The 20,447-nt window shown below is 36.7% G+C and overlaps 1 protein-coding gene across 1 annotated transcript in view; it reads right to left on the bottom strand.

Moving 5' to 3' along the window:
- FRYL (FRY like transcription coactivator) overlaps window positions 1–20,447 on the bottom strand; it is a 211,089-nt gene that overhangs the window by 89,900 nt on the left and 100,742 nt on the right. The window contains exons 7-13 of the mRNA XM_069458471.1: window positions 19,629–19,725; window positions 13,619–13,698; window positions 13,175–13,255; window positions 9,943–10,111; window positions 9,556–9,648; window positions 7,093–7,191; window positions 5,693–5,794 (exon numbers count right to left, since the gene is read on the bottom strand). Of these exons, the coding sequence (XP_069314572.1) occupies window positions 5,693–5,794; window positions 7,093–7,191; window positions 9,556–9,648; window positions 9,943–10,111; window positions 13,175–13,255; window positions 13,619–13,698; window positions 19,629–19,725 (721 nt within the window). The remainder of the gene's footprint in view (window positions 1–5,692; window positions 5,795–7,092; window positions 7,192–9,555; window positions 9,649–9,942; window positions 10,112–13,174; window positions 13,256–13,618; window positions 13,699–19,628; window positions 19,726–20,447) is intronic.

Raw genomic sequence — 20,447 nt, 5'->3', positions numbered from 1 at the left:
CACCTCACAGATTAAGAAAGTTAGTATCTGTAAGGTCCTTGGAAGAGTGCTGGCATGTGTTAAATGTTCACTGAGTGGTAAGGGCTATACCTTTAATTTTTTACTTAGAACTAGAACATTATTTAAATTATTATTTAGAATCAGAAAGTTATTCCATTTCAATCACAATTTGATCAGCAAACTTTTTTTTCATTCTAGCTGTTATAAAAAATAAAGTTCTCAAATGACCATAGTTAAGTAATGAGATGTAACTGTGAATTGTGAAAATGTAGCCAATAATCTCCTTCACCAGGAGAAACTCTTTTTACATACATCTGTTGACCGGTTGTAGGATGCATTGATTGCTATAAATTTACATTTAAAAAAATTTGGCTTGGGGGATTTCTTATCCTTAAATAATTATTTTATAAATAGCAACTGACAAAAGGGGTTTTGTAAACATTAAGTAATTTAGCCATTCTATTTTATGTTTTCTTAAGAAAAAGAATAATGGACATCTACTGCATATGGTTCAAAGCAATGCAAAGAGATAACTATGTTCTGTAAAAAGACTTACCCAGTAAAAAATATAATTTTTACACATCTATCTAGATGAAGAGTTGATATGATTAAGATTGGAAAGATCCATCACTCTGCTGGTCAGAGTCTTAGCCTTGATCTCTCTCTCCACTGCCAGATCCACAATGATCCTAAATTTCAAACATGCTCCCCCAAAGTAATTTTCTATTGTGTTTGTTACTAATGTAACTAAAGTAACATGTAACGTATAATAATGTAACAATCAAGCTTTTGGTAGTAATGCCTTTAAGAAAACATAACTTTCCTTTCTATCATTCCAATCCAAGAGACCAGATAACAAAATGTGAGTTCAGCCAGGGGTCGGGAAGGTACGGAGGGATGAACAGGCAGAGCACAGAGAGGTTTTAGAGCCGTGAAAACACTCCGTGCGATCCTGTAATGTAGATGCATGTCATCATACGTTTGTCCAAACCCACAGAACCTCCAACACCTAGAGTGAACCTCAATGCAAACTGTGGGCTCTGGGTGATCAGGATGTGTCAATATCGGCTCATCAAGTATAACAAACGTCTGACTCTGGTGGAGGATGCTGATAATGGGGGAGGCCAGGCATGAGGTAGGGTGGGGGGTCTCTATGGGAAATCTCTGTGCTCTCCTCTCAGTTTTGCTGGGAACCTAAAACTGCTCTTAAAATAATAAAGTCTTTAAAAAAAAAAAAAAGTTCCATTAGGTTTTTATGTACACATCATTAGGTTTTTATGTACACATCAGATAATACTTGCACAGTAATAAATTATATTTTTCAAATAGTAATAAAAATTATACATTGAAAATATTTAAGTTCTCTTCCACATAAAAACTGTTCTCATAAGTGATTAAATATAAAAGTATTTGAATTATCTTAAGTGATGAGGTATCTGGCATGAAAAAACTTGATTTTTCAATGTTCCAAGATGGATTGCTATTTTACAAAACTGGTGTTGGCACAATGCCAAAAAAGCAAGATGACATGTGATGAAAATCAATTATTAATTATGTTTTTGGTCACTACAATGTAGCTATATATGTCTGAATAATAAAACTATCCTAAATTGATATGAGCCTTAAACAAAGATATATAATTCCCTAGTTACAATCTTGGTCTAATTTGAATAATCAGATTATTACATAAATAAAAATCTAATGGCATTAATATACAACAAAGTTTTGATATGTCAGTCAACCATGATCTTTGGCAACAATCATTTTAATGTTTCTTCCCTTTTTTCTACCATATACCAAAAAAGTGATGCTTAAAACCCAAACCAATAGGATAAAAGTTTTAAAAATTCATTCCCAAAATTGTATTAAAAATCTAGGCTACTATCTCTTAATTTCATTGGAAACTTGTTTTCAACATTTTCATTTATAACAGCTAGATGACATAAATTAAACAGAATATTTAATTTAATTTAATTTAAAAACTAATTTAAACTAATTTTTTTAGAGACAGGGTCTCGCTCTGTCACCCAGACTGGAGTGCAGTGGCCCAATCATAGCTCACTGTAAACTCAAATTCCTGGGCTCAAGTGATTCTCCTGCCTGAGCCCCCTGGGTAGCTGGGACTACAGGCATCCAACACCACACCCAGCCTAAACAGAATATTTTAAAATTGTGAATTTTGGTGAAGAATCAGCATTTGGTATCACTTCTACCTCTTAAAATTCATCTTTTTTGGGGCACGTTAAGTTTAAACCTTCCGAAGACTGTCCCTGCTGTGTGTTACTCTTCATTTACAATACTATAAGCAAGTTCAAATAAATACATTAGACATGCAATGCAGCAATGGGAAAGGAAAAAACAAATGCCACGCTTAACAGAAATAAAGCAATATTTTACTTTGTAACGTCAACACAACTCACCTGGAGTGTTTCTATTTGTTTTCTGATACTGTTGTTAGATGGCATCTAAATAAAGCAATGTAAGACAGCAAACATAAACATGAGATGCGGCACATGCATGTTAGATGAAAATAAGCACAAAACAAGACAGCTCTTCACCAAGGTCTCTATTTAGAAGAAATTTGAAATGTCAAAGACAGTGGCCAGAAATACTAAGAAAAAAAAAAAATCCCATGATTTGGGCATCACAGGATACACCTCAAACTAAGAGAAAACAGTTAAAATTTTGACTATCTAATTTTAAAGTGCTTTAAATTTTTAAAAGAAAATAAGCATAGATTGTGGGGGGGGGGTGGAATCTCCAAATTATTTTTTGCATAATATTTACTCTTATCATTCACCTCTCTCTAATAATTCTTCACAAATTTTAAAATCACTTTTCACATAAGCACCTAAGTTGACATAAAGATATGGGAATGGGAAACTACCAAATCCTGTCTGGGACAAAAATAAAAGATTTAACTTTTCAGTGAAAAAATAAAGTGACACTCTCTTACATACTATTTATGGGCAGACAGGCATAAAGCACATTTCTCAGTCACCAATTTTAAAAATTGGCATGGTAATTTCATATGTGCAATATCTTGAAGCACGCTGAAATTCACACTTATTCTTATGGCTCTGGAAAATAATGACTCTTTAATATCCCAGAATTATAGCCAAAATATTTTCTTAAAAATATTCTTGAAATATTCAGCAATCTGGGCTCATGGCTGCGATCCAGCAACTCAGAAGGCTGAGGCAGGAGGATCACTTGAGGCCAGGAGTTCGAGACTGGCCTGGGCAACATAGTAAGACCTTGTCTCTAAAAAAAAATAAAACATTAAAAAAAAAATAAGAAGAAGAAAAATTAACTAGTCATGGTGGCACATGCCTGTAATCCCAGCCACTTGAGAGACTGAGGCAGGAAGATCACTTAAGCCCAGGAGACTGAGGCTGCAGTGTGCTTTGATCACACCACTGCTCTCCAACCTGGAAACAGAGAGAACTCATCTCTTAAAAGAAGAAGAAGAAGAAGAAAAAAAAAAATCCAGTACAGAAACGGTCCTGATAGCACATTCAAAGGTAAGACAGCAGGCCAGAAGAACCGGAGTTATAAAACTGCATCAATCTGGACACAGATGTACCGGTGTCATTTACTGGATCCCTAAACATGGGATGCTTATTTTCTTTCGGCCTCAGGTACAGTGGTGATCAAATGGAACACTGTATTAGAGAATCTAGCATCCAGTAAACATTAACAAAAATCAGTCATAAGAAGTAGTGGATCTAATAAATGGAAAATTATTTTAGATTTTTTTTTTTGATATCAAGAAATTACTTGAATCTCAAAATAAATTAGGTAAGTCCTTTATCCTGGACCAATTTTTCCTGCATATCAAACAATTCTTACAACAGTTAACTAGCATAGCTTTTCCTTGAATGCTCAACTCCTTACCTCAGCTATGCAGAGCAGCCCCAGTATCTAAGACTTGATAAACAGAAGCCAATTCATAAAATTTCTGCTGAATAGAGCCTCAATGTAAGTTAAGGGTTAATGGCCAAGACAAGTATATTCCAAATACTCATGCTAAGTGGCTCTTATCTCCTTCAGCCTGGCAGATTAACACAGCCATTAATGAAAATGAACAATATGCCAGAAATATTTAACAGGAGGTAAGGGTTCAAAGAAAACAGAGCATTTAAAATGAAAGCCTTAAGACAAAAAAAAAAAAAAAAAGTTAAGGTACTGCGAAAGTATTGCAAATATGTTAGGTGAAAACGTGTATATATATATAAAAAAAATTCCAACAAGCAACAGAAAAGTATGAACTGTTATGAAACAAAGCTATCTTCCAGAAACACTTAAATGCATGTCTTAAAAATATTTTATTGAAAGTATAAAAAAAAATACTATCCAGAAAATGATCGATTTTCCTGTAGTACCTATATCTGTAAGAATTATCAAAATAAGGACAGAAACAAGTATAATGTAATTAATTAAACAAAATGGATTCCCTTGGTTGTACGACATAAAGAGTTTAATCAGCTTGATTTGCCCCTAGGAATTTTCATAACTAAAGCAAAGAAGGTATATCGATTCTCATCCAAGTATGAATAATACCAATATTTATCTAGGGAGAAAATAAACAAAAATGTTTTTCAAAGACAAAAAAGAGCCAATCCTATTTCTCCCAATACCACAAGCGGCATGGCCAGAGAGAAGCCATTTCATTTATCTGGGCCTCAACTGCAGCATCTTCAGAGTATAAGGTTTTCCGGCTCAAATCTAGCTTAGAGGAATACCAGGAAATGAAATGTCATGTCTGCAATGTTTCTATAACTCATCAACAAATATTCAAATAGACTCATCTAACAATGTATCAAAAGAATATTGAGGTTGGTCCAAGTGCAGTGGTGTTTACAACTAATTGATCACAACCAGTTACGGATTCCTTTGTTTCTTCTCCACTCCCACTGCTCCACTTGACCAACCTTTAAAAAATATATATAAAAAAAAGATTAAAAAAAAAAGAACATTCCAATCAAGCTTCCACATGACATGCAGATGAGGGATATTCCCACGTTCGGTGTTAGAACTGTGTTCCTACCCAAACAAGAGAAGAGCATCCTGCTGGCAGAGCAGACTGGGAAGAAAATGATCCTTCTATCTCTCACAGTTTTATTTTCAGTGCTAAGAAAGACCGAACATGGATGTGCCAAATAATGTTAGTAATACGTATCCCTTCATTCAAGTCAGAATCATTTCGGGAGTGTTTACATCTGTGTGGATCCAGTACCAAACTCTGAATGTTGGCTGGGCAAACTTACATAAAATGTGATTTCAGTGATATTTTATTATCAGAGCTTTTTTCATATTGCTCTGACTTGAGTCAACATTACTGAATTTTCTCAAAACGAAACACAACAAGTATCTGGAAGGTTGTGTGAGATTAAGTAATATACTCTGCAATTCTAAAAGTATTTATTAAACAAATATTCTTAAATCTATCATATAAATAAGATCCATTAAAAATGTATAATTTTGCATTCATTAGGACAAATTAAATTTTCAAACAAAAGTTTATTCATATTTATACATGATTCCCTAGAGAAGAAATAAAGTATATATTAGAAGAAAAACGTAGTCAAGTGTATCAATAGTAATGAAAATTTTACTTTACACTGTTCAATTTATATGTATAATATATCATGGTCAGTATTTACAGGTCAGAAATGTGATTCTGTCTTACCTTTAAATGTGACAAACAGTTCTGTAGGAAAATATGCCAGTTATTTAAAAAAAATTGTTTCTGACTGACACATAAAAGGCAGGTGATTAGTGGATATAAAGCCTACAGGAGACAGGGAAAAGAGAGCATTAAAATTTTTCAGGAAAAAGCACTGGATTTGCAAAACAAACACAGAAACAAAAAAAAATATTTTGCACAGTTTTCCCATTTGCAATAAGAAATATGACTTCATAGACCGATCTAACAAAGAATTACAAAGGGTAAATTTTCTGTAAGAACAATTCCTTGAACTCTCATACCTCCCTGAGTTAGAACATGCTATTATTCCACGCGGGTTCCATTAGTCCCTCATCCAGTAGCGCGGTTATCAACATAGGCTCTGGGATCAGAGGGCAGACTGGCCTCCTGTTTCCCAAGTGTGTGACTTCAGGGAGGCTGCATTTAGTGCGCTAAGCCTGCCTTTCCAGACACGCAAAGTGGAGGACAATAATCATAACATCCTATAGGGTTGTGAGGCTTAGAGTAAGACAAAGAATGCAAAGTACTTAGTCCAATGCCTGGCTCAATCAGTGTTTATTGTGACCATATCTCTAGTTTAGATGGTCAAACATTTGCCCAGTTCTCCAAACTATACAAATTATGTGAAGTGGATGGTTAAGTGGACAAAAATTGCATTTAATCTCTAAACAGAAAAGATGTGATTAGCCAGAAAATGGTTGCTAAAAATATGATATTTTAGAATACAACCTATTATGATGGAAAGCAATTTATGCTTTAATATAAGTCTACATTAAATCTCTCCCATATCATAACACATAATTTAAAGCACTTGTCAAGACAGGTAAATACAGCCATGTGCCACATGATGACATTTCGGTCAACAATGGACCACATATACGATGGTGGTCCCCTAAAATTTTATTTTTATTGTACTTTTTCTATGTTTAGATACACACATACCACTGTGTTACAGTTGCCCGCAGTATTCAGCACAGCAACACGCTGCAGGGGTTTGTAGCCTAGGCGCAATAGACTATACCATATAGCCTAGGTGTGTGTAGTAGGCTGTACCATCTAGGTTTGCCTAAGTACACCCCGTGACATTCACACATTGATGAAATCGCCTGACAACGCATTTCCCAGAACACATCCCCGTCATTAAGCGACCCGTGACTACCTAGGAGGGAGGTCTAGAAGAATTCATCAAATGCAGAGCTGGTAAAATTTAGAAAGTTTAAAGTAAAGCAGGAGAGAAAAATCCGTATGTAAAATTTGCCCTTGTATGGCACTTCAGGGATTTTACGATTTCAGATTTTACAATTCTCTTAAATCTCCACTGGATTCGTGTATCAGTTACTAAAACTCTCAAATAAGTAAAGGTTTGAAAGGTTTCTTAATACCAATGAATGCTTCTTTCTGGAGCTCAGTTCAAAAGTGGTCTGATAAAGCATCTCCACGAAGTTTTTCAAACAGGGAACATTCACTTCATTTTTGACAGCCTAGGTAAGAAGATAATGCAAACAATGAAAACGGGTACAAACGACGAGCTATACAAGGGTGACAGGAACTTTCTGTACGGTTTGAAATTAGTTAATGATTCACCGGGATTCTCACTGAAGTATTAGAACGTGCCGAATACTAAACGTTAAGTACGTAAGATAAACCCGGTGCCTGTGCTGAGCGGACAAGGGCAGAATACAGGCAAGTAAACAAGCAATGACCGCACAGTCTGCAATAGCCGCTGTGAGAGCAAAATTCTCCGTGCCCTGGGAGCACACAGAAAGGGTCCCTATGTGAAAACTCAACGAGGAAGTAAAATGTAAGCTGGATCCAGTATCTCTTACCTAAAATACTGCAAAAGCCTGCCATCCAACCTTTCTGGCCTGATCTCCCACTGCTCTGCCCCGTGCACGGGGCCCCGGCCACAGCAGCTTCCTTGCTGTTCCTGGGATCAAAGCACGCCCTGGCCTCAAGGTGCCTGCCCTTGGCCTGTCCGAGGAGCAACTCCTCCAGACACAGCAAGTGTCACTCCTGTTCCCTTAGATTCCCTCAGTCGTCACCAGCTCTGCCAAGGCAGTGGTCTTTCCCAACCACACTCGATTTACAACTTCAACTCCCCTGCCCCTTTGGCAATCCTTACCCCCCCCACCCCCCGTTTGTGTTTCTTCATGCTACTTTCCACCATCTGACACACCACATGTTTTATACACTAGTGTATTTCCCGTTTTCCACAATGGAACTCAGCTCCACGGTAGCTGGGAGTCCTCCCTGTCGTATCCATTGCTGTGCTCCCTGTGTGGAGACGAAGTCCTTACACACAGCAAGTGCTCAATACATACAGCAAGTGTTAATAAATAAAGAGAGGCCGGCCGGGGAAAGGGGGGAGGGAGGTTACTAGAGAGACAAGAATGTTCCAGGCAGGAGGAGGTACACGGGCAGCAGCCAGGTATCACGGGTTGATTCACATGTTCATGTCCTAACCCCAAATGCCTCACAAAGTGTCTTTCTTTGGGAAAAGGTCATTGCAGATCTCATTAGTTAAGTTGGGATTAGGGGGGGACCCTAATCCAAGAGGACTGGTGTCCTTAAAAGGAGGGGAAATTTGGGCACAGACATACAAGGAGAACACCATGAGAAAATGAAAGCAGGGGTCGGGTGGATGGTTCTACCTGCCAAGAAACATCAAAGGTTTCCAGTAAACCACAGAAGCCTGGTAAGGAGCAAGGAACAGGTTCTTTCTCACAGCCCTTAGGAGGAACCAACCTGCCGACACTTTGATCTCAGACTTGTGGCCTCCGTAACTACGGGACAATAAATTCCTGCTGTTAAGCCACAAACTTGGGGTGCTTTACTACAGCAGCCCCGGCAGACTACTGAACCTGGACACAAAAGCAAACGCGGTATAAAAGAAGAATTTGGCTACACAGTGATAATGGACCACTGTCAAGAGTCTCTGTTCCTAAAACCTACTCCTTTTGATGAATTTCCTTAAAAACTAAAACCTAATCCCAGTTAGACTTCTATCCAAAAGCAGATTATCAGACAAGGGGAGGAAGTGCAAATGACAATTTGGGATAGGTGAGCAGTAATTCAAACCACTTCTAGAAAAAGAAACCGAAGTACATGTACTAATAATAATAGACTAGAACTGACATGGTTTTATAAACAGCAGCCTGTTTTCTTTTTGATAAAACGAGCCCAATTCACATGGCTAAAAACTGGGGTGAGGAGCTCTCTGACTCAAACCACTTGCAAACCTTTAATTCATGACTTTTGTTTGTCCCCACCAGAAATGAATTTTTCAAATTTTTAACTATAAGTAAATATGCAAGACAGGTAAAACAAAACACACGTTAAATCACTCTCAACATTTTAAATGCTTAACTTTTCTTACAATTTTCTGTTCCTCTTTTCTAAACATGCTCTGAAGGTAGGACCCGAACACTGCAAACCAATTCATACAAACATGCAGGTCATAAGCCAGTGCATTCAATGTTTAAACATGAAATAAACCATTCAACCTCTTAACATGTAATAAATACCTTCATTTTATGAAATTTTAAATAGAATAAAACCTCAATAAAAAGATGTAACGAACTTCCATTTCTAGCCAAGATGGAGTACAGGGGGTTGGATGTACCCTACGATCTGAACCAACCAACAAAATATAGAAAATGACCCGCAAAACACTGTACATCAGTCAACAAAAGAAAATAACCCCCGAGGAATGGGAAACAAATGAGATGAGCCCTGCCGTGGCCCCAGGTGACTGCCATGAGAGAGTTTTCAGGGAAGAAGTGGAAGTATAAGGTTGTAAGGTTCTTATACAGCACACAAATTGTATTAAAATAAAATATACTTACAGCAGCTACAGGGATAAGAATCTCCACAAATAAGCCAGCAAGTGCATGTTTTATATCTTTATCTTTTACTTCTAAGAAATACTGAGCACATTCCTTGAAAGGAAAAAGGTACACTTTGGTTAGCAAAAAAGGAAAGGTTAAAGAATTTGTAATATCACAATAATTTTGTGAACACTCTGCCCTTTTATCAAAAAACTAAGGTCAACGCATCTTCAAATTAAAAAAAAAAAAGTTAAAATTAATCCACACTTGCGACAATTTAACATTTGGAATAAGAAATTAATGATGATGCCATTGATTTATGTGTATTTTGTTTCTTTTAAAAAGTCATAAAGGGCAAGAACTGACAGGCTAATTCTATTTACTGTCATTGAGAAGTTATAGCACCTGCATAAACTGGAATGATGCTTCAAAATCTTCTACAGGATACATTTTTACTCGAAAAAATTTCATTCCCATTATTAAGCTGATGACGCTCTGTACCACATGTGGGCTTTGTTCCTTTTGTCGCAGTTCTTTTAATTCTGTCACAAACTTCTTCCTTACAGCCTGAAACCTTTAACATACATGGAGACATAATTTGATTGGAATTAAAAACACTAATTTCCCACATGACATTAAGGGTGAAATCAAAAAACGTGTTCCCTAAATCTCATCGTTCTCCACCCTCATCAAAATTACCAGAAAGCACAGAGGAAAATAAAATTGTTATTCTAAATGGGCTGTTCATTTATTCTAAAATTAGGAGTTCCTGAAGGAGAAATAATAGGATTTCTTTATTCATATATCATCATCAATATAGCACCATTACCGTGTAGTTAATAATCACGGTAAAATATCATATAACCTACCCATAAAACACCTCCATATAACTCAGAGTATCTCCGACTTTCAAGGCTCTTTTTAATAAAGTCTGTGATTAGTGTCACATGGACAGAAGATTGGAGAATACAAATGTGTTCAAAGAGATAAACCAACCTATTGTAGAGTACTAATTATCACTTAAAATCAGTATCTCATTATACTGTAGAAAAGCGGAAGAAGAGAGAGGCAGGAACTGGTTTCCCAATGTGAATAAGCCACAGAATCAAAAGACTTTTGAGATCTGAGCACTATCCTGGATTCCAATCACCACAATTTTTTTTTTTTGCCACAAACTGGAGTTTTTATGAGGTAAAAAATCATGCTTAGAAGACATGGTTTTAAATGCCAGTCAGGTGTTTTTTTTGTTTGTTTTTTTTGTTTTTTTTGTTTTTTTATCATTAATAACAATTTAATTTTACAGAATCAAAGAGTCTAACAGTATATCTTGTTAGATACAGTATGTCCTCATAATGTATACATTATTTCTTGTACAATGATATGAAATAATATGGGAAATATTCAACCACAATTGTTAAGGCTAGTAAGTTTTTCATTGCTTACATTTGAAAAAGACAGTTAATAGTTTATTAACAATAAACTAATTTTAATTATGTATTATCAAATAACTAAAGATTTTACTGTTCATGTTACTTGGGGAAACAGTTCCTGAAAGTTAAAATAACCTCAAATGGAGCGTGCTTTCCAAGGGTCACTGGCTACAGTGAGGGGAAAAAAAGAAAGTAAATATTAACAAAATACGGATACATGATAGGAAGTGTAACATCCATTTCCATTTGAACTTCAGAGAATATGATGCCATTTTGCATGAAAGTATTCCTTAGCATGTCAATAAGAAAATTTTTATAAAGTAGATAAAAATCTTTCCACTGAAAATTAGAATCGAAGGGTTTTTAATTAAATTTCTCACAAAAACTAGTCACTACAATCCAAGAAAACACACAGACAAGACTGAAATACACTCCAGCCTTCCTCCATCTGTCCCTCTCCCACTGCCATTCCCCTCCCCCCACCGCTTGCCTCCTTGGGGGCTGTAGGCCCAACCCACACTGGACCTGTCCACACTGTCCCCTGTGCTCATCACATGCACGAGGGGATCACCCCTCAAAATGGCTCAACAGTGGCATTTCTTTTACAACCAAACTAGTGAGCTGAGCAGCATTTCATAGCTCTACTGGCCATTTGGACTTATTACCCTTACCACTCTAGAGTTAACTTAGCCACGAGGTAGTGTTCTCCTGGATGCCACTTGCTGCCGTATTTGGAAACTCTGTTCTATATTCCTGATACAGAAACTCATTTTTGATAACGTTAAAAATATCATGAACTACTATGCCATAAAGAGAAATATATCATTGCTCGTATCTGTTTTTGTGTCTATATCCTGAATTAAAGATTCATTATTGATTAAATATAAGTGAGATATTAAGATATTATTGTCTATGTCTAAATCATTTAAAATATTCAAACTGGCCGGGCACAGTAGCTCATGCCTGTAATCCTAGCACACTGGGAGGCCGAGGTGGGAGGATCATCACTTGAGGCCAGGAGTTCAAGACCAGCCTGAGTAAGACAGTGAGACTTCATCTCTACAAAAACCAGAAAAATTAGCTGGGCGTGTTGGCACATGCCTGTAGTCCCAGCTACTAAGGAGGCTGAGGCAGGAGGATTGCTCGAGCCCAGGAGTTTGAGGTTGCAGTGAGCTATGATGACACCACTGTACTCTAGTCTGGGCAACAAAACAAGACCCTGTCTCAAAAAATAAAAAAGAATATAATACTCAAACTATGTCTTAAGTTCTATAGCATTAGTTATTACAAGGGTCCCTAGTGTACTGCAAAGGATAAAAACTACACTAAATAAAATATATTACTGAATATTAAAATGCTAACTCCTAAACATTAACAATTGTGCTTGCCTTTTTAGAACTTAGAAAGGTTGTTAAGTGATGATTTCAGGGCCAAAAATTCTTTAAAAAGCAACCAAGAAAATATGACTTGATACTTTTTTCCTTACTCTTCCATAGTTTTTACAGCAACCACAAGAAGCTAAAGACAAATAAATTTTACCATTTACTAGAATGATGGGTCATAATCACAAGTCACTAAACCATGGACTATGTGGAGGAAAAAGCAGTAGTTTTGTTCCTATTGTTGTTAGTGTAATTGTTACTGTCAGAAAGCTAAAAAGACGCCTATACAACTCAACGAGTGACTCCTAATGAATAACACTTTTAATGAACTAACCTAGTACCTTTTATCTTTCCTTTTTGGTATCTCTTCTACCTATTCAAAATTCTGCTTAGTATTAAAATAAATAAGATGATTAGAAGATACTGCTTTGCTATCTCAGAAATGAAAGTACTCATCTGGAAAGCAATAAAAGTAATTATTAGCTCTGTAAAGAGTTCTCAGAGAGATGTTAAAAAACACTTCCCACAGAATTGTTAAAACTAGGGACTAAGTTAATGTCCTGACTATGCTGCACAATTTCTGACTTGCTTGATTCAGACATTTATGGGAAACCCCAAGTAAATTAAAAGAAGTTCTGAAATTGAGGTCTGAGCGTTACTTAAAGAGACTCTAAGGAACTGAGCAGTAAGTAATACAAGGTGCAGGAGACTTAATGATAACTCTGTGACAAAAATGGTGGCTCTAAAACTATCCATGTCTATTATATTAATCAGTAAGGAAGCATTCTAAAACACAAATCAAAATAAATGTTTTATAAAACTTACTTTGATTGGGCAAGAACCCCTATGACCTCTGCATACAAATCTGCGATAATATGCACATTCCCAGTGTTGGTTCCTGAATAACTAAAAAAAATAAAACAAAGGATTAACATAAATTTTCATTTAATTTTTCTACAAACTCTGTCTTAATAAATTTGAAAATTTCTTATCAGAGTACTGCATAACCACATGAATTTCATTCCACCTCTAGATTTTAATTTACCATAAAGCTTAACCTCCTGGTTCCGATAAATCCAATCTATGGTGTTAAGAATTATTTTTACAAAATCTTTCCCCTAAGCCTTTTGCATGGATTCAAAAGAAACGGGAAGAGAATTGCTTTCAACTCTAAAAACAAATGATCAATAAGGATTCAAATTATATTTAAATGGTCTAAACCTGGATTGTAGAAAACATTAACAATCCCCAATTAGTATTTTTACTTACCCTTCCTTATGTTTAAAGTGCTTAAAAGCTAAGTTTAGAACTTCATGAACTAAGGGATCGGGTACAGGATGAACAGGAATCTAGAATCAAAAAGAATTATCAAGTAAGAGGTAAATAAGTTATTAGTTTTTTATGAGTAGCCTCATCATTTCAACTAATTAAATAACCAATTTTAATTTTCATGGTGTAATCTATTACTAATCTGTTGATCTTCCTTTTGTCTGAGAATCTCATTTTCTTTAAGAATTTGGTTACTCATCAGATTTCATATTCTAAATTTAAGAATATTAGCTTCATAATCACAAGTCACTAAACTACGGACTATGTAGGTGAAAAAGCAATAGCTGTTCCTGCTGTTGTTAGTGTAATTGTTACTGTCACAAAGCTGAAAAGACGCTGATATCTACGTCTGTGCAACAGCTAGAGAAAAGTCACCTTTGTAACGAGCCAGCCCCACATTCCACAAAGTCTGATTTTCTACCAGGAACAGTGGCCAGAAGGGATGCAATCTTTTCCAACAACTTTAAACTACTTACAGATTTATTGGAAATCTGTCATTTAAATATCCCCATCTTTAATTCTTTTTAAAAGTGCATGCTAGTTCCTATTACATAAAAGAAACCAAAATATTTAAACCAGTAAATAAAATCCCCGCTGCTCTACCACACACAATCACTATTAACAGCTTCGTGTACAGCCAGACTTTTCCCTACGCAAGCCCACACACGCGCACGTATCCACGCCTTATTTTACTTAACAGAATGACGTAGCTTCCTGTGTCAGCTTTTTTAGAGCTCCTCCTTATACTTTTTAGCAGACACATAATACTCAGTATGTATTAATATTTATCCCAATTTATTTAATGAGCCCCTTATCAGTGAACATTTCATTCCAGATTTTCAATATTCAAATAGGTACTACAATAAACACCTTGTACCTTTAACGTTATATATACGTCAATAGTTAGTTCCATGGGAAAGAGTCCAACAGGAGGAACTGCTGGGCCAAAGAGTATGCAAAAGTCACTGCTGATGTATGTTCTAGTTCCACACAGTCGTCCCTTGGTATATGTGGGGGACTGGTTCCAAGACCCACCGTGAATACCCAAATCTGCAGATGCCCAAGTCCCGCATATAAAATGGTACAATATTTGCATATAATCTACACACATCTTCCTGTATACTTTAAATCATCTCTAGATTACTTATAGTACCTATACAATGTAAATAGTTGTTCTACTGTATTTTTTATTGATTTGTTTTCATTGTTGTATTGTTATTTTTTATTTTGATATTTTCAATCCAAGGTCACTTGTATCTGTGGATATAGAACCCATAGATACAGAGGCATAACTATATATGTGAGAGTCGATTTTTGAGCTACTTTATTTTATCAATCAATTTGAATATGTCTATACCAAAACTATGTATGCCATCTTAATTTTCAGAGCTTAATAATAAGTTCAGATATCTGGTAGCTGCAAGTCCTCTCTTTACTCTTCCTCAGAGATAGCTTGGCTATTCTTGGAGAATAGTGAAGGAGAAATCACCTGGCTTGGCTCTTCTTGGCCCATCATTCTTCCATTATTTAGTTTAGAGTCATTGGCTGAGCGTGGTAGCTCATGCCTGTAATCCTAGCACTCTGGGAGATCGAGGTGGGAGGATTGCTTGAGGCCAGGAGTTTGAGACCAGCCTGGGCAACACAGCAAGACTTTGTCTCTAGAAAAAAATTTTAAAAATTGGTTGGCTGTGCACCTGTAGTCCTAGCTATTTGGGAGCCTGAGGCAGGAGGATCACCTGAGCCCAGGAGTTCCAGCATGGGCAACAGTGTGAGACTCTGTCACTTAAAAAAAAAAAAAAAAAAAGAAGAAGCCAGGCGTGGTGGCTCACACCTGTAATCCTAGCACTCTGGGAGGCCAAGGCAGGAAGATTGCTTGAAGTCAGGAGTTTGAGAGACCAGCCTGAGCAAGAGTGAGACCCTGTCTCTAATAAAAATAGAAATTAGCTGGACAACTAAAAATATATAGAAAAAATTAGCTGGGTATGGTGGCACACGCCTGTAGTCCCAGCTACACGGGAGGCTGAGGCAGTAGGATTGCTTGAGCCCAGGAGTTTGAAGTTGCTGTGAGCTAGGTTGATGCCACGGCACTCTTCTAACCTGGGCAACAGAGCAAGACTCTGTCTAAAAAAAAAAAAAGAAGAAGAAGAAGAAGAAGAAGAAAAGAATACCCAAGGTATACTCCAAGGCAATTCCCAAAACCAAGACCCCAAATTCAACACTTTCATTTTTATCACATTATAAAAATAAAGAACAACAAAACCAGCTTAAGACAGGGAAACTGGGAAGTAAGAGTGGCTCCTTGATTAGCTGAATGACTAACTCTCAACACAAAGGAGAGTAAATAAATTCATGCCACGGCAGAATGACAAATCACCCCGTGTCACGGACCTTCCGGGCTGCTCATCGCCATCTAAAACGCTAACGTTAAATCTGAAGATGCTAAGGATCCACCCCACAGACATACTTCATGATGGCACTGAGAAACCGAACCAAGAGTTTGAAATGGTTTACAAAGTAGGTTTCTCAACCTTCTTGTTTGTTTCTAAGAATAAATATATGACTAAAACTCAATATAAAGAGACTATTGCTTCAAACTTTCTGAATACTATATTGCTTTTTAAACACACTTTTAGCACAGATCTAAAGCCTTTGGTTCTAATACACTAAAATTTTTAGTCAGCCACTATCCCAAAATTATTCATCTCACTTTCTTGGACAAAATAAAACTAGTCCTCTATCATAGTGAATTAATTTTCTTCCCATGAAGAATCACACTATTTAATTTCGTTGTATTTATATTAACTAAATTCTCTAACTCGTTATGATAAAAAACTTTCATTCCATTTTATAAGGCCATTTCACCTGATTTCTTATCGCTGATTTTGCCAGTGAGAATTTATTTTCATCATGAAAGGGAGAAAACCTGGCGTAAAAAAAAATGAACTAGCTTTATAATCTTCAGCAAGTCACTACAACTAAGAACATTTCTTCATCTGTAAAATGGAAATAACAGATAATACTTATTGGGGACTTTTCCATGCACCAGGCACTATTTTATCTAATTCTCATGATTCTACAAAAATGACACTATTATCATCCTTTTTTACAGAGGAAGAGTTAGTAATAACTTGCCCAAAGTTACACAGCAAGCAAGACGGCTGGGATATTAATGACACTCGCCATGACTGTCTCCCAGGGTTTATTACAATGATCAGTCAGCAGAAAAGACATAGAGTCCATCATACACTGTGAAGAGTTCTAAACATGTGTGATTATTATTAAAGATATAACGAATTATTCAAGGAACAGATAATTTATAATATATGAAGTCAAGGACTAACCTACAAGGGATATTTACTCCTCCTCAAGACTGAAACAATCATGTATCAATACTTCAATACTCTGGGACTGTCCATCTCATCAAGATAAAACAGAATCACATTTTAATATAGGTAGTTTATGTGGAGCAAAAGTAAAAGTCCTATTAAATTCAAGATATATTACATTGATTACTTCTGGAGCTATTAAACCCCATGCCATTCTGACAGAAGAAAACTGGGTTGGTTTGTCATGATATTTCAGAAAGCTCTATTGATTTTTATTTCATTTTCAGTAGTTTTATTAGTTTTAGAGAAGCTAAAAAGACTTGCCTTTTACTGGGGGGAAAAAAATCCCTATATAGGATTTTAGGTAAATAAAGTATATCTATGTTCTTGGTGATGTGTTTTTTCTTTGATGGGTACACGTGAATCACGGCATGAGGACAATAATAAAAGAGGAGGAAGGGCAAGTGGAAAGGGCACCGTAGGTATGATACGGTGACAGAACCAGAGACAAAGACTAGCTCTCAGAGCCACTGTATTTCTCTTTCTCGCACTTTAAGCCCATGTGAGCCGTGGTCAGAAATGGTTTTGTGCAGAGAACTTGGAAAACGAGCCCTGCCATTTTTGTTACAAGAAGCCCATTCGCCGTTCCCTGGCGAATGTATCTCGCTCTTGCTCTGTAATCCTATCTTTCCTCAATAAACCTTGTTTCATGCTAAAAACAAAAGAAAAGGAAAAATGAGCCCGCTGCAAAACATGCTTTTAAGTTTATACAGCCTGACGGTTTTTTTCCTACCAGAAAACCTATCCAGATTTTTTTCAAACGAAGAAGAGGAGGGAGAATGGGACTATGAAGATTGTGGGGAAGGGGGAGGAGACAGCAAGGATAAGAGAGAAGAGAAGGAAGAAAACCCACAGGGTTGTCTGTGAGTTGAAGCTCTGAAGCCAGTGCTATTCGGGGCACCTTTCAGATAAGAAGAGACACGTGTGACTGGAGAAGGACGTCATGGGACACAAAGCAGAAAAGGCAACAATGCAGGCGGATAACAGAGGGCCCTGACTGTCAGTGTAGGGAGTTTGCAATTTCTCCAGCCAGAAGCAGCAAAGGTGCCCTATTTAACTAAGCAAAGAGGTGCAAATGCTGGTTACCAATCCACTCAAATAACCTACATTTAGTGAACGGTAGATGCCAGGGATCAACTACAATGAGCAATAAGTCAAAGTCCAGTGATAGTTTATGGCCATTTCTTTTTATTCATTTATTTAATTTTTTTTTAAAAGAAGGGGTCTCACTATGTTGCCCAGGCTAGCATCAAAGTCCTGGGCTCAAGTGATCATGCTGCCTCTACCTCCCAAGACTGTAAGTGCCCCCACAGTGGACCTATGGCCATTTCTGGTCCTCAGCTCCTCCTGCCCTAACCATGAGGTCTCAGCATCCCAGCTAAACTGAGAGATCACAGAAATCAAATATGGCTTGCTAGTACGACTCCCGGAGGAGATTTCTTTCCTACATCTACTAAAAAAAAGTCTTTATGCAAGGTATAAATCAAAGTGAAGTTACCTTTGATTAACTCATCTATTTTACATATTTAAAATTTTTATTTGCAGATTTCAGAGTATCAAATAACTGCCTTTTCATGTTCATCGTCAAAACAAAAGCAAAATATAAATGATTACATTAATTCGATCTTTATATTGACCATGGGGAAAAATAGACTATCAATTAACTTTTATATCTTATATTTGCTGTGTATTATCATATTTATTCCACTTTCTATAACAAAAACAAAACTTCCTGTCTGAGCATGTCATATGCAAAATATGATTTTTTTTTTTTTTCTTTTTAGGTTATCTAGCTTTTTCAAAATGATGTAATGTTCATGGCTGGAAATATATGCTCATCCTTGAAAGATATCTTAAAGACTATGAACTTTAAAACAACAAACTTTCAAAATCAGTACAGGTTTTGTATGTATTCTTGTACTGACTGTGAGTAGTAAACACACAAGGCAATACCTGACATTATACTATGTAACCATATCTTTGCTATTTATCCCACTCAGCAATGAGCTCATGAGTGCAGCACCTAAAGTCATGCCAGCGCACAGTACGCATTCTAATAGTCATTGAATGAATAAATGTACATAATTGATGATCTGAGGAATTCTCACTTGTCAGAAAACCATTTGCACTTGACAATCAATGTTACCCTCATCAAATCACCCCCATTCCTCAACCATAACTGCACAATTATTACATGTTGGAATGCAGGCTTGAGGCTTTAGGAAGAGAAATTCAGTGGAAGTAAAAAGGGATTAAAGCTAGCTGAATGACAGGCAGCCTATATTTACAGCTAAAAGCCCATATTCAACACAATTTCCATTCAGCTCCATTTTGCTAACAAGATTTCGTATCTCTTGGATGGCACAGGAAGGTGAAAAGAACAGGGAGTGACAGACAGGCACGGGACAGGCAAGCCCCAGGCAACTGAAAGAAGCATAATTAAATTACAGGGATCCAGTCCATGGGGGCCAAAATTATAGACCTAATATCCTAAAAAAATAACTAAAACATGAAGGCATAGTAAGGCAAAGAAACACAGACTTTGCGGAAATAAAACAGCTTACCTGCTTTAGAACTTCAACTAAAACTAAACAAAAAATGAAATCTACTGCTAAGTCTCTCCTTTCAAGAAGGTAATCTCTTTCACGTTGCTGTTCATCCCTGAAATGAGAACCCAAAATTAGCATTGCATTATAAGTTTTAAAATAGCTATTGGTTAGTAGTTCATGTTGCTTACTATATTCCTACATATATGGTATTGCTATCGCAATCGTCAGTATGAGGTTTTTAAATAATCCAATGTAGGCTGGGAGCGGTGGCTCATGCCTGTAATCCTAGCATTCTGGGAGGCCGAGGCAAGGAGGATCGCTCTAGGTCAGGAGTTCGAGACCAGCCTGAGCAAGAGTGAGATTTCCCCCCCCCCAACCCGGCTCTACTAAAAATAGAAAGAAATTATCTGGACAGCTAAAAATATATATAGAAAAAAAAAATTAGCCGGGCACGGTGGTGCATGCCTGTAGTCCCAGCTACTCGGGAGGCTGAGGCAGAAAGATTGCTTAAGCCCAGGAGTTTGAGGTTGCTGTGAGCTAGGCTGATGCCACGGCACTCTAGCCCAGGCAACAGAGCGAGACTCTGTCTCAAAAAAACAAAACAAGCAAAAAAATTCAATGTATATATTACATGTTCTCATGTTCTTTCTCTTTTCATACATTGGGCGTTTAAACTCACACTTCACTATTATATCTGTAAGCAATTAAACTGAATCTAAAAGAATTAGTGAGAGAAAGAAAAGTATTTTAAGTTTCATTGAGAAAACCTAGCATTGCTCCATATTTGATTACTAATTTTTATAATCAGTAATTTAAGAACTGAAACAAAAGTAA

Source organism: Eulemur rufifrons, chromosome 24 (genome assembly GCF_041146395.1).
Source record: "Eulemur rufifrons isolate Redbay chromosome 24, OSU_ERuf_1, whole genome shotgun sequence".
NCBI lineage: Eukaryota > Metazoa > Chordata > Mammalia > Primates > Lemuridae > Eulemur > Eulemur rufifrons.
Note: the sequence above shows the minus strand (reverse complement) of the source record. Positions and strands in the feature narration are given on the sequence as shown.